A 13,908-nucleotide genomic window follows, 5' to 3' on the forward strand; every position below is an offset into this window, starting at 1 on the left:
TCCGGTGCCTGACGGCTCCCTGGCACGCGCCGTGGTTGAGCGTATTGCTCCTGCTGCTTCCGTGCCAACGGCACCGCAGCCAGAGAGCTCGTCTACGTCAGATCGCCCGGCACCGACACCTGCTGCGGCACCGATGACGTCGGCACCGTCGATCCCGGTCCCGCAAGGGCCGTAGTATCCGGTGCCTGACGGCTCCCCGGCACGCGCCGTGGTCGAGCTAATGCTCCGGCTGCTTCCGTGCCAACGGCACCGCGGCCAGAGGGCTAGTCTAAGTCGGATCGCCCGGCACCGACACCTGCTGCGGCACCGATGACGTCGGCACCGTCGATCCCGGTCCCGCAAGGGCCGTGGAATCCGGTGCCTGACGGCTCCCCGGCACGCGCCGTGGTTGAGCTCCTGCTCCGGCTGCTTCCATGCCAACCGAAGCCTCTAAGGCACCGACAACATCGGCACCGTCGATTCCAGTCCCACAAGGGCTATCGAATCCGGTGCCCGACGGCTCCCCGGCACGCGCCGTGGTTGAGCGTATTACTCCCGCTGCTTCAGTGCTGACGGCACCGCAGCCAGACAGCTTATCTAACTCGGTTCGCCCGGCACCGGCACCTACCGAAGCTCTGATGACCTCGGTACCGTGGATCCCGGCCCCACGACGGCCGTCGAATCCGGTGCCTGACAGCTCCCCAGTACGCACTGTGGTTGAGCCTGCTGTTCCCTGCACGCCGGAGATGTTACCAACGGCGAGGGCTCTCAGTGCCATGACAGAGTCTGTGCTGCCTGACCCGGGCACCGCCGGTACGGGTAATACAGTCTCTTCAAGGGACTGTCCCCTGTCAGTACAGCAGAGCGGCACCGTTCATGATCACGGTCCCGCAGACACTCCAAGTCCTGTCGGCACGCCGGACACCACTGGCAGTCCCGGTGCTGTTTTCCTCGGTACTGGTCACACTCGCTGCACCGGTCGGTATCCCGTTCGCCGACCCGCTATCGGCACCGTTCCGACATCTGGCACCGGGGCAGGTACCTTGACTCCTGTAGCTCTTCTCCGGGCCTCGAGATCTCGGTCGACCTCCCGACACCGTTCTGGTTGAGGGTCTGGATCTCGTTCCAGGTACCGATACGCCTCCCGATGCCGGTCCCCGGTGCCGAGTTGGGCAAGGTCCGAGTGAGTCAGAGACTCGGCCCGTGCCTTCTTTTAGTACCTCCATGGCCGTCCGGACACGCATCCGTGTCATCCCATATGCGCAGATTTTATGCTCAGGACCACGATCCTGATATGATGGCCAGCGGGCGCCAGCCCCGAAGCAGAAAGAGCCTTGGCGAATGCAAGGTGTACTCTGCAGGGGCCCTGCACCTCTGGGTAGCAAAGCAACAAGCCTTGCTTAGCTGCGATAATTATAGCACCTGGGTGGAGGAGTTTCTCCCTCGAACCTCCCACCTGGAGTTCGCTGCCGTCTTGGAGGACGGGGGAAAGAATTTACCCTTTGTTGGTAAAGGCATCTTCGCGGCAGAGACAGCCCCAGACTGCGAAGCCTGCTGGACAATAGGGTCCTAATGCGTCTCAGCATGTATACGCCAGCGACCAAACGCAGGCCTTTCTGGTCCCAGCCGCCATACTCTGTGCCTAGCCAGAGGCAGAACTCTGGAAAACGGCAAGGCCAAGGTGGTCGCAGACAAACGTCAGGCCCCCTAAAAAGCCGAAGTCAAGGTCCCTCGCAATTACCACTGGGACCAAAGACGGACCTCCCAAGGTTCGCCGGAGGGCGGTGTACCAGTCGCAGGACGGGATCCTGATCCCGCTTTCTCCTGGCATGGCCCCAGTTACTTTTAGATCGCTGGGTCCCGCGCACGATGGAGCATAGGTACCACCTTTAAATTGCTCCAGCCCTGTCCCCCTTCAGCGGACGAAAGGGGCTAGGGGTTTTACTCCCGTTATGCCCTAGTCCCCCGCTCGAACACAGGTCTCAGACCTCCCTGGTCCTGCATGGACTCAACCGGTTTGGGATAAGGTTGAAGTTCTGCATAGTATCCCTGGGAACCATTATTCCATCCTTGCCTCCTGGGGGCTACTATGCCGCCCTGGATAGGAAGGACGCGTACTTTCGCAATGCCATCTTCCCTCCACACGGGAGATGCCTCCGCTTTATAGCCAGCGGTGAATACTCCCGGTTTACGGCCATAGTCGCCGCCTACCGTAGCTATGTCGGATATGCGTTTTTCCGTATTGGGACGATTCGCTTATCCGAGGAGACTCTGAGACACAAACCACTCAGCCCGTCACGGTCTTATTCACAGATCAAGGCCTGATGATTACTATAGAGCAATCCACTCTGGTTCCCACGCAGAGGTTGGGCTTCCTAGGGGCTATCTTGGTCTCCTACCTAGCCGGAGCCTGCTTATCACAACTGCGGTTTTAGGCGATGGCAACAATCATCTGAGGTCTGAAGGCTTTCCCAACGACCTCAGCTCGTTCTTGTCTCAGTCTCCTGGGTCCATGGTTGCCCGCAAGTTTGTAACCAAACACGCCAAGCTCCGCCTCCGTCCTCTCCAAGTCCGGCCCACCTCGGCGTACCGCTTGGACAGGGAGCCAGTGGTCATGGTAGTCACCGTTCCCTCGAACGCCTTGGGCTCCCTAGAGTGGTGGCTAACTCCCTCCTTGGTGTGGACAGGGATGCGGTTTCATCCGCCCCAGCCCTCACTGCCCCTGACGGCGGACGCATCATCTCTCTGCTCGAGTGCTCATGGTCACCTCCGAGCTTAAGGCCTTCGGTCTTCTAGGGAGCTGGCATTCCTCATTAATGCCCCAAAAATGGGAGTAGTCCGCCTGGCATGCCAGGGGTTCCAGCGGCAGCTGCGAGGCCGTTGTATCTCGGTGTTTACAGCCAACACAATGGCCAGGTGCTTCATAAGTATTCAGGGGGGACATAGTCCTTCCCCCTTTTTTGTCAGGAGGCCATCCATTTCCGGGTCTTTTGCATGGCCCACTCGATGGAGCTGGCGACATCCTTTCTCCCAGGCGTTCGGAACGTCTTAACTCTTTGACTCAGCAGGTTTTTCCTGTCTTACGAGTGATCACTCTGCCCCATGTGAGGCGTCCCGCTTTCCGGAAGTGGAGATGGTTCCTCACACAGACCTGTTCGCTCACCGCGAGAGCAGGAAATGCCAGGTGTTCTGCTCCTTCCAAGGTCTCTCCTCGGAATCGATCTTGAACGCATTCCTGATGCCGTGGAACGGCCAACTGCATTATGCCTTCTCACTGTTCCCACTGGTTCGTTAGGTCCTGCTCAAACTCCGCAGGGGCAGAGCGCGCATCATCATGATCACTCCAGAGTGGTCCAGGCAGCACTGACATACCACGTTGCTCGGCCTGTCAGCCCAGACCTCATCACTCAGGGCAATGACAGGCTTCGTCACTCGGACCTGCAGCCTCTTCGCCTCACGGTGGCTCCTGCGTACCTGAGTCGGGGTGACAGGCAGCCTTCCACCTGGTCAACGTACCGAGCCAGGTGGAAGCGTTTCCTTTACAGCTGCAGTACGCTCGATCTTGCTCCTGCTGAGGTCTCGATCCCCTCTATTTGGCCTGCCTCTGGCCTTCAGCGGCAGGATCTGGCGGTATCATCGCTGAGGATACTCTCAGCAGCCATCCCTACCTTCCAGCAGGCTAAGATGGACGTTCAGTGTCCCACGCTCTATGGGTTCGAGGTCCCTCCAGGGCTTGGAGCGCTTGCACCCTCGGGTGCGCCGCCCAGCCCCGCCCTGGGACCTCAACCTAGTCTTGGCCAGACGGGTCTCTGAGATCAGAGCTCTTACGAAGGTTCCACAAAGACAAGGTGCAGTTATGACCGCACCCGGCTTTCCTCCCTAAGGTGTTTTGGCCTTTCATGTTACCCACAGCTCAACGCAATGGGCATAACCGTTGCACTCCTTGGACATCTGTGGAGTGCTCGCATTATATTGTGCTGACAGAATCATTTCCTAAGGTGCCCCAGCTCTGCCCCGGTAGCGGGCCAAAGGGAAGGCTTGCTTGTTTTCCTCTCAGAAGATCTCATCTTGGGTGATGGCGGACATCCCCACTTGTTATGATTTGGCTCATATTTCCCCAAGCCACATCACCGTGCATTCTACCAGGGCTCAGGCTTCATCTGCCGCCTTGCTGGCTCGTGTTTCTACCCACGAGACCTGTCGCGAAGCTCCATTGGTCCTCGGTCCTTACCTTTGCTTCGCAGTATGCCCTGGTTCAGCAGTCAAGAGAGGCTGTAGCCTCTGGCTCGGCAGTTTTATTCTGCCACATTTCACTCCGACCCCACCGCCTTTGTAAGGCTTGGGATTCACCTAACTGGAATGGATATGAGCAATCACTCGAAGAAGAAAAGACGGTTACTCACCTTTGTAACTGTTGTTCTTCGAGATGTGTTGCTCATATCCATTCCGCACCCGCCCTCCTTCCCCACTGTCGGAGTAGCCGGCAAGAAGGAACTGAGGAGCGGGTGGGCCGGCAGGAGTATATATGGAGCGCCATGGTGGCGCCACTCTAGGGGGCGACCTGCCGGCCCACTGAGTTGCTAGGGTAAAAGTTTTCCGACGAATGTGCACGCGCGGCGCGTACACCTAACTGGAATGGATATGAGCAACACATCTCGAAGAACAACAGTTACAAAGGTGAGTAACCGTCTTTTAAGGGTGTCACTTGTAGTATATTAAGGTGCATGTTATTTCAGGTCTTCATGCAAAGCAGTGTTCCCCAAATTTTTGAAGACATGAGTCCATCTTACAGAAAAAAGTGAAATCAGTCATGGCTCTGCAGCCCTTCCCTGTGGTGCTAAAAGCTTCCCTGGGCATTTTAATTCATACCTCCCCTGTCAGTGTCCTTTCTTTGGCTAGACCTTTGCATCTCTCTCTTTGGGAAACACTGGTGTAGAAGCTTCGTAATAAGAAAGGAGAGGAAGTATCCTAAGTGCAGTGAAACAGTTTAAAATGTTGACAAAGTGTCATCAGTGCGGCATAGACCTGTATTAGAGACACGCTGCCTGGGGGTGCCCTCCAGGAAGATTGTTCCTTCTCCCTACTCACATACTTTCATGGCGATAAGATACAATCTGGTGTGTGATGACAAAGCAATAATGAGGGAACTTAAGCTATTTTTTTCCTGCCCACTTCTAGGATATAGATGGGAGCGTCAGTTGGTATTTAGAAGCAAACTAACTATGCACACAGCATTTGATCGCAAAGACAACGCACATCCAGCAGAGATCACAGCACTGGGCATCTCAAAGTGAGTAACCCAAACACTGTTGCTTAAGGTGGTTTTTCAAAATGGATGGGTGGATGTTTCTAAAACAGTCACAAATTGATGCAACCCTTGGAAATGGACAGAGTTTACTCTTTAAGATACAGTGAAAACCTGACAGAAGAGCAGCATTTAGAACTGGAATAAAAAGCACATGACTGAAAACCTGATTAATAATAACTACTATAGCTTCTAGTTATGCACTCTAATTGTATTCCCCAGTAAGACCAGGCTAATTTGTGTTTGCCATCTCTGTTGGTCTCAGTTTAATAATTGGTATGAACAAGTAATTGACATGTACAGCACACAGGTGATGAGACTGTCATGGTGAACAAACCTTGTGTGTTATGGCTGGAATGTCCATTCGTGTTCTTGCAGGGATCATAGCAGGATTCTAGTAGGTGATGGTCGAGGAAGAGTGTTCAGCTGGTCTGTGAGTGACCAACCTGGCCGGTCTGCAGCTGACCATTGGGTGAAAGATGAGGGAGGAGACAGCTGTTCAGGCTGTTCAGTCCGATTTTCTCTCACTGAAAGACGTCACCATTGCAGAAACTGTGGACAACTCTTCTGTCAGAAGTAAGCAGGCATTAGTTTTCCTTATATAAAGCACCTTAGCAGGAGAGTTTTAAAAAGTGAAAATGTAGGTTTCTTAATTATGAAAACACTACCACATTCACAATTTTTAATGGAAATAGTTGGAAAAAAACGGCCCACCCGTCTTTCTAAAATCATTAATGCAGCAGCAGCTTGATTAAAAATTGAACTAGCAACTTTAAATCCTGCTTGTTTTATGAAAAAGCAAACAAACTAGAATTACTATATTAACTCCATATATGGAGCACTTAATCATATTCCAATGCATGGCTTAACAATATGTTTCTAAAACAGTCACAAATTGATGCAACCCTTGGAAATGGACAGAGCTTATAGCTATACAAAGACTGTTTGGACTAGTCCTTATTAAAATCATTCTTGTAGTGGTTTTGTACAGTCACTGCACAAACAAAGGTCCAGGTGTTCTATTCCCAATGCAATATTTCTATTTCTATTTTTTAAGCTAGTTTTCTCTCCTCTCCCCAGCTTGTCTTTGGTCCCTGCTGTGACTAAGATATTTTAGGACTATAAATAAGAAGGCGTGGTTATGGGAAGAACACTATTACAATTTTATTTTCCTCTTTCAGGTGCAGTCGATTTCAATCTGAAATCAAGCGTTTGAAAATCTCATCACCAGTAAGAGTCTGTCAGAACTGTTACTACAACCTGCAACATGAGAGGGGTTTTGAGGAGGGGCCTAGAAATTAATGAGGCTTTGACAAAACTAGAGACCAAGCTCTGCAGGATCTCAATTCAGCCCCACAGTAACTCACTGAATTAAATTACAGAATCGTGCAGTGAATTTGGAAGGGATTAGAATATTGTCCGTTTACACTTATCTTTGTACTGTGTTAAGCACTGAAAGAAAAAGGGATCATTGATTTCATTTATGTTGGTTGAAATTATACAGCTAACAAATAAATATTCAAATGGACAGCAAGCACCAGAAAGACAGGATTGGTAGTCACAAATATAGTAAAACTTTCAGTACCTAAATCTCCCTATTTACATGGCTATCAAGAGAAAAATCCTCACTTACTAACCATCTGTTCCTTTGGGGCTAGACATCCTTATTTGGGGGTGGGGAGAGGCTTTTTAGAAGATAGTTGTAAATCTGCCTTCTTCGCAAGCAACTGTGTATAATGTAAATAGGTATAATGGCCTTTTTATCTAAATAACTGCCTGTTACATGGGACTTCAGCCTAACCACTATATTTTGTGTGGCATCTTTAACTCATCTATCAACTTAAATATGAATGTTTAAAAAACTCAAATGGCATTATTTGTATTTTTGTTTAAAATTCAGTCTGTGCACGTTTCTCTGTTGCCCACAATATCCTAATTTAAACAAAGCTCTTTGTAGAAATGACAGATTTTTTTTAAAGGAAAACTTTTGGGGGGAATAAGACTTGCAATATTTTATTCTAATTGTAAAATAACTAGGAACTAAGTTATAAACTCTGTAGTTGCATTTTATACCTACCTATTTACCACCTCATTGTTCATATTTAATACGGCCTCTTTTATACATACATTACAGCTGCTGTTTTGTTCAGTACTTACAGTTAAGCAGCTGAATCATGCAATGCAAGAACCAGCTTTTTCCTTCTTAAATAGTAATTGGCTTGCATGTAACTCAAAATTGACTTCTCTTGCATAAAATTTAGTCTCTTTGGCACCTTTGTTCTACTGAACATAATCCTTACTCAATAACTGGATAATATTTATATCAGAACTGCTTTTAAGTCATCACTGTTCAGTGATGACAATGATTGATAGTTTTCCATTAAGTTTTAAAATGAATTTAATTACAGTATTTTTTTAATCAGTAATTTATTTCGTACCACATATGGGACAGATACTGGCATCCACAGTGAGTAGAACAGTTGCAGAAGACAAGCCCACAGTCATACTTTCTGGTTGTTGTTTTTTTAAGTGTATGTATATATTTTGTAAATGGGTGACAAAACTGGTCTAGATTTAAGTATATTCACAAAGAATACTTTTAAATAATGGTGAGAATATGACCCAAGTCAACAGGAAACGGGCCAAACTTGCATCAGTGGATATGCCATGCCATTACCTTAATTTATGTGGGAGTGACAACATTATATATAGTTAAATCAAACACAACTCTTAAATTGCACCATTGAAAATATTAGAACCTCCATGATGATTGAGATTTCCCAAAAGATAGTCAAGTGCTAACTGAAGCACCTTGCTTTTGTTGATTTTGTGTTTTTACTTTTTATCCTGGAACACATTTACGCACTGAAAGTTAAATAGGTATTTTGATACACGTTTGATAGGCTGTAACAAATAGATAAAATTCCTGTTTTGGTATGTATATTAGGTCCCCAAGAAAACAAAAAGGCTTTTTTTAAGAGCTCTTCTACACTATTGCGTGAGTAAAGGCAGGTTTAGTTAGATCAGTTGAGCCACTAGCTGCTTTGCATGGCCAGCTTGACAAATTTATCTTTAAGAGAAAAAAAACGCTTTTGGTACAGAGAGCCTACATTTCTGTATTAATACTGCTATGATGCTATAATCCAGATTATGGGTTAACCACCTGTACACTGTCAATTTTAAAACCCTTAAATGCACCTGAGTCCACTGAAATCTTCTCCGCTTGTTTCTAGCTTGTTTTTGTCTGCACTGAGACCTCACTATCTTAGTTCCAAATTAATTTTTATAGCTCATAAAATAAACCCCTGGAAGCATGGGGCTTTTCTCATAGAAAGAGTGACAGAAGTAAACTAAATATTAAATGCTGCTAAAAAGCAAGGTAACTTCCCCCCCACCCCCATCCTGTAGTATTAATCTTAATTTACATTTAGTAAACCAGTAAAACCCACTCTGCAGGCTTAATTCCTGTCCTGCGGTGTATAGCAAACTCTTCCAAAACAACAACTTGCATTTAGGAGGTGCAGTACAAATACTATCTGATCAGATTTCCTCTGGCAGCTGGTGGTGTGGGTAACGTCTTTTCTTTTCAGCTTCTAATGCACAAACCTACTTTGGTTTGTTGGAGCAAAAACACTAACCATAGTAGTCTATATTCTCTGCAAGTACCTCACCTGTCTTTTCGGGCTTTGTTCTTTGTAGTATACTTATTAATTCATGTACTCTAACACTTGTATGTATGGTGCAACTGTAATGTCATGCTTATGAAGATGAGTTTGGCTGCCTCCAGCCCACATTCAATAGCAAAACACTTTAGATAAGTTATTTTGCACTTTCTTATGTATAAAATTGGTAGAAAATTATTTTTGCTTTGTATCATTTAAAAACTCCTTTTGTTTCAGTAAATGAACTGTGTACAAAATATTTATGCAGTTAAAACTGTTTTTAGAAAGTATTTTTAATTTCAGCAAGTTTGGTTACTTGTTGCATGACTATTAACACAGCTGACTTTTTGTGTCAGTGCAATGTATATTTTTTTGTCCTGTTATTAACTTGTAAGCCCTAATAAATGGCAACTTATTTGTACAGCAGCAGGAGTAAATTGAAGATAACTGGCTAAGACTGGAGTGTAAAATTTTGTACTATATTGCAGAATCCAATATCGGTTTTTTTGGTGGTTATGTAAAAGGCCTGAAGAATTACTATTTAGTGTGCAATCTGTGATATCTGAATGTTCATACTATATTTGTCTCCCATGCAAAAAGGTAGAGTAACACAATTACTACAATACATGATTAAATGCAATAGTTCAGGTACTTAAGTATTTTTTTCATTTCAAATAAATACCTGCTATTTACCACCAAAAGGCTGTTTTGCATTTATCTTGAAAGAATTTGAATAAGGAACACTGGTTGCAGTTGAACTGACCGCATCTTAGGAGTACCAGTTCTATTTGATTTTTTTTCCAAATGTAAGTACAGTAATTCATAAATGTTAGAACAGAAAACCCTTGTTTGTTTTACATCATAAGCCTTGAAACCTAGAGGATTGGCCATGGTGGGAACAATAGTATCTCACCCTAATGTAGGAAAAACAGAGAAGGGAATGACTATCTTGGTTCCTTAAGGAATTTTAAAATCTCAAATTTTAATTTAACCTCTTTCCCTAAGCAACCTTACCTTGAGAGAGATGGCTAGAGAAGGGGAAATTCCAAATGTTGTCTTAGAATTTCAGCAAACTGTTACTGATATAATTGTTGGAGGAGTGAGCTCATGTTTCACCAACCCTGATATTGTCTTTACAAATAAGGTGGGTTTTTTTTAAATCAATCAATCACATGCTATCCCTTAAAACTTGCTTGCACAATTAAGTGTTCCAATATTGCCAAATAGCTGGCTGACTCCAGCACTGATGCCAGAACTGGTACAGTGAATGATTGATCTTGCAGAGAGGAATAAAAAATTTCTCACCTGTAATGGTATCTCCCCCAGTTCTGCACTTCTGGCTGCTCTCCTTCAGCTGCAGCTTTGGAAATGTATCAGTGTTTTGGCCATGTCCCCTTTTCTCCTGCTTGCCACCAGACAAGCTATTCCAAAGCTATAAAACTTTAATATCATGAACAGATGGTTTAATGTATAGAATTATCTCTAAGATAGATGATAACAATCCCACTTCATTATCTGACCTTTGACTCATGAGCTACCTAGGATGGATACAACTGTGGGCAATGCAGCTAGCAGAAAGGAAGTTACCAGTAGAAATGTTCCATTCTCCAGCCCAGCATCTCCCACAATTCTGGATCTCTGGAAAGCTGCAAGCAATGAACAGATGTAGGGAGGATTATGAAGAAAAAAAAAATTGTAGGAAGTAAAACTATCCCTACCTCTATCTGCTTGCTCATTTCTGGCTTCCAGTATTTTATGAAGGTGGTGGCAGCTTTGCAAATTTCCATCCATGCGGTTGTTACAAAATCTAAATGCACACTCCCTTCTTCACTAAGTGCTATCAGGAGAGAACAGACTGGCCATCAAACAGAGGTGCTTCTTTTGCCCTTTGTGACTAGTGTAAGTAACATGCAGTCAATTAGTGGCATAAGCAACTTTTAATAGCTTTGCCAGGGATTCTGTTTTTACATTTAACTTGTTCAATTTTGGAAGTACTCCCACATACTTCCAAGTAGTCATTTACTCACATGAAAATCTTCTGGTCTGGCCAGGCCAAATTTATTTGATCACTATCTCCTTCTGCCACTCAAATTCCACAGCCAAGTCACCTTTCCAGTGTCAAGGGGCAGAGACAATGTAAACTTAACTGTATTTGTACTTCCAGACCTAAGGAAGAGCTCTCTGTAAGCTTATTTCTCTCACCAACAGACATGGGTCCAATAAAATGTGTTATCTCACCCAACTTTTTCTATAGTCAGTTGCCCTTTTTAAGTGGATCTTGCACAAATCAGAACACTGCAGTTAAAAAAAATTTGATTATAAAACATGGGGGCTCATGGATGGATGTTAAATCGAATATTCTTTTAAGTTGGTGTGCCTTTAAAGCGTTCCTTTATCTTGTCTTAACTTCTAAACATACCTTTTATCTTGTCCTTAACCCTTTTCTGAAGGTTTTTAGAATCCAGTCAAAAATCAATCAAGCTTCAACAGCTATTGGAACATTTTTTTAAATTGATGTTTGTGCTGTGTTAACATCTATAAAAATGAAAACAACAACATGCACTGGTTTGCTAGCTATACACTTAACACACAAGCTTAGCAATGAAGCATCCATGTGTCTCATCTGAAATTGCAACTAAGTTAACAGTCAGAAAGGAGGACATTTGATATAAAAGGATCACACGGTTTTGTTTAATCCTAATTCAATCAATTAGTAAATATCGTCCTATTTCACCTAAAAAACGCACATAAAATATGCTATTGACAGCAGGACAACTTGTTACTAAACTAGTATTTTGAAAGTAACTCCTCTTGTCAATCAATCACTAAGAATGCACACAACTTCCATGTGTTGAGTCAAACAGTTGGCTCAAGGGCATTCAGAGATAACACTATTAGGGAAACACATTCCTTGTTACTCAAGCAAGAGAAGTTACTTACATACCCAATTTCATAAGCTACAGCAAGTGACTGACCAAACACAATTTTGAATCCCTTCAGCTTGCTACACTGCTGCAGAAATCCACTTACTTACAATGTATTTTTAAAAGAAAAAAAGTAAACATCCAAGGTCTGTAGTAAGTTACAGCCCAAAGCATTACTCCACCATACACTGAAAAATGACTCCGTGGTAGTTCCTTCTGTCTTCTCCCATTCCACCAGAAGACAATAGGGACAACTGGCATCCTGGATTCCCTCTTTTTTGACAGCAAGAAGACAAAGAATTTGAGAATACTCTCCCTATGTAAGGCCTAGTCATTCCCTTCCCTTTCCAGTTTAATATTTCCAAAGCAGAGGGAGGCCAAGACAGTGGCTCCCACCCTCAGAAGGGAAGCAAGGTGTAGGAAGGAAGACTATAACAAAGAATTACTGGTAAGTAATTTTGCACTTGTCATATACATCACTTTTCTGCTATAGTGTGAAAAAACAGTAGGAAGAATTGGCAGTTGCAGCAAATAATAACATAGATGAAGGCTTACCTTAATATGCAACCTGTAGTGCCCAGCAAGCAAGAGATGTCCTATGAAGATAGACCAGGGCCGCTCAGAGGATTCAGGGGGCCCCCCGCCGCCAAATTTCCGCCAAAGAGCCGGAGCGGAAGAAGCTCCGGGGCCCCTGGAGCAAGTGAAGGACCTCGTTCCAAGGGCCCGAAAAACTCTCGTGGGGGCCCCTGCAGGGCCTGGGGCAAATTGCCCTCCCCCCCCCCCCCCCAGCGGCCCTGAGATAGACTGTTCAGCTAGTAGTACTTGAGCCTATGAGGAAAACCACATGGCAGCCCAGCCTTAACCACTTCAGCAGATGCTTCTATCCTCACTGGCCAGGAAGTAGTTCCCATAAGAATGCCCTCCCCAGCCCCACCACCAAAAATAAACAAAATTCAAGGGACCAGGTTAATTGGCCTGAACATAAGTTAGACAGATACATATGTTATTTCATCCAATTACAGAAGCCTATGAAGCTGTTTTTTCCATGTGATGATGACCCTCAGAACAGAAAGAGCTGCTTAATTTGAACTCCTGACAAGATCAACTTTGTGACTCACTGAAAGAATGCAGCCTTGAAAGAATGCAGCTGCCACGCCAGCCCCCTGACTGGCTTAGATGGGCTAAAGAGCAACAGACTGGCTGAGGTAAAACAAACTCCAGAGGACTCTGAGCACCTTTCCCAGACCTGAAGGAGAGCTCTGTGTAGCTTGAAAGCTTGTCTCTCTCACCAACAGAAGTTGGTCCAATAAAAGATACTACCTCACCCATCTTGTGCTTCTCATCCTGGGACCAACATGGCTACAACACTGCATACAATCGTTCCTACTCTCTTTACATAGGCTAGGAGAAAGGGGAGATATGGGCTTTGCACTGCAACTTGCAGCCAAGAGCATATTCCTCCCTCCCAGTGCATAGAAGCAGCACTTTGGAATTTGTTTGGGCCACACTTGTTTTTGCCTTGCAGTTCGGAGAGACTTTGTGCTCAGCTGGCAGTGCTGATTCTGAGAGCAGAGATTGTTAGAAGTGGGGAGAATCAGGAACACTGGAAGCAGAGCACAAAGGATGTTCTTACCAAGTGGGCCATGTTGCCAACAGAAATATCCAAAATGTCTCACAATAGGGCTGTAGAGCCCAAAAGAGAAACATTTTTACTGCAAGGAGTCAAGTAACTGCAGTGCAAATAAGTCCATTGTCTATCATTTTCATCAGCCATGAATGGCTGCAATAGCATTACAGAACCATTTATCATCTGCAAGAATATATCAGAAACATCTTATTTTCAAAAATAAGTGTAGAAGTTACATTCTTACACCACTTTTTCTTAACAGTACAAATTATTGCTCAGGATCACAAGACTCCCATCAGCAAGAAATCATCTCTTAGCATACTTTATGTCCCTCAAGAGCAAGGGACGGGATGGGGCAGGCTTTGGAGAGGCAGAAGGGATGGCTGGTCCCCAGAGCGAGGGGCCAGCAAA

The 13,908-nt window shown here is 45.4% G+C and overlaps 1 protein-coding gene across 1 annotated transcript in view; it reads left to right on the plus strand.

Annotated features, from left to right (window-relative positions):
* WDFY3 (WD repeat and FYVE domain containing 3) overlaps positions 1-9,641 on the plus strand; it is a 244,999-nt gene extending 235,358 nt beyond the window's left edge. Inside the window, 3 exon segments of the mRNA XM_030564966.1 lie at positions 5,158-5,269; positions 5,663-5,860; positions 6,466-9,641. Coding sequence (XP_030420826.1) covers positions 5,158-5,269; positions 5,663-5,860; positions 6,466-6,586 — 431 coding nt within the window. The 3' untranslated portion in view covers positions 6,587-9,641.
* The last annotated feature ends 4,267 nt before the right edge of the window (positions 9,642-13,908 follow it).

This window comes from Gopherus evgoodei, chromosome 5 (assembly GCF_007399415.2).
Source record: "Gopherus evgoodei ecotype Sinaloan lineage chromosome 5, rGopEvg1_v1.p, whole genome shotgun sequence".
Classification (NCBI taxonomy): domain Eukaryota; kingdom Metazoa; phylum Chordata; order Testudines; family Testudinidae; genus Gopherus; species Gopherus evgoodei.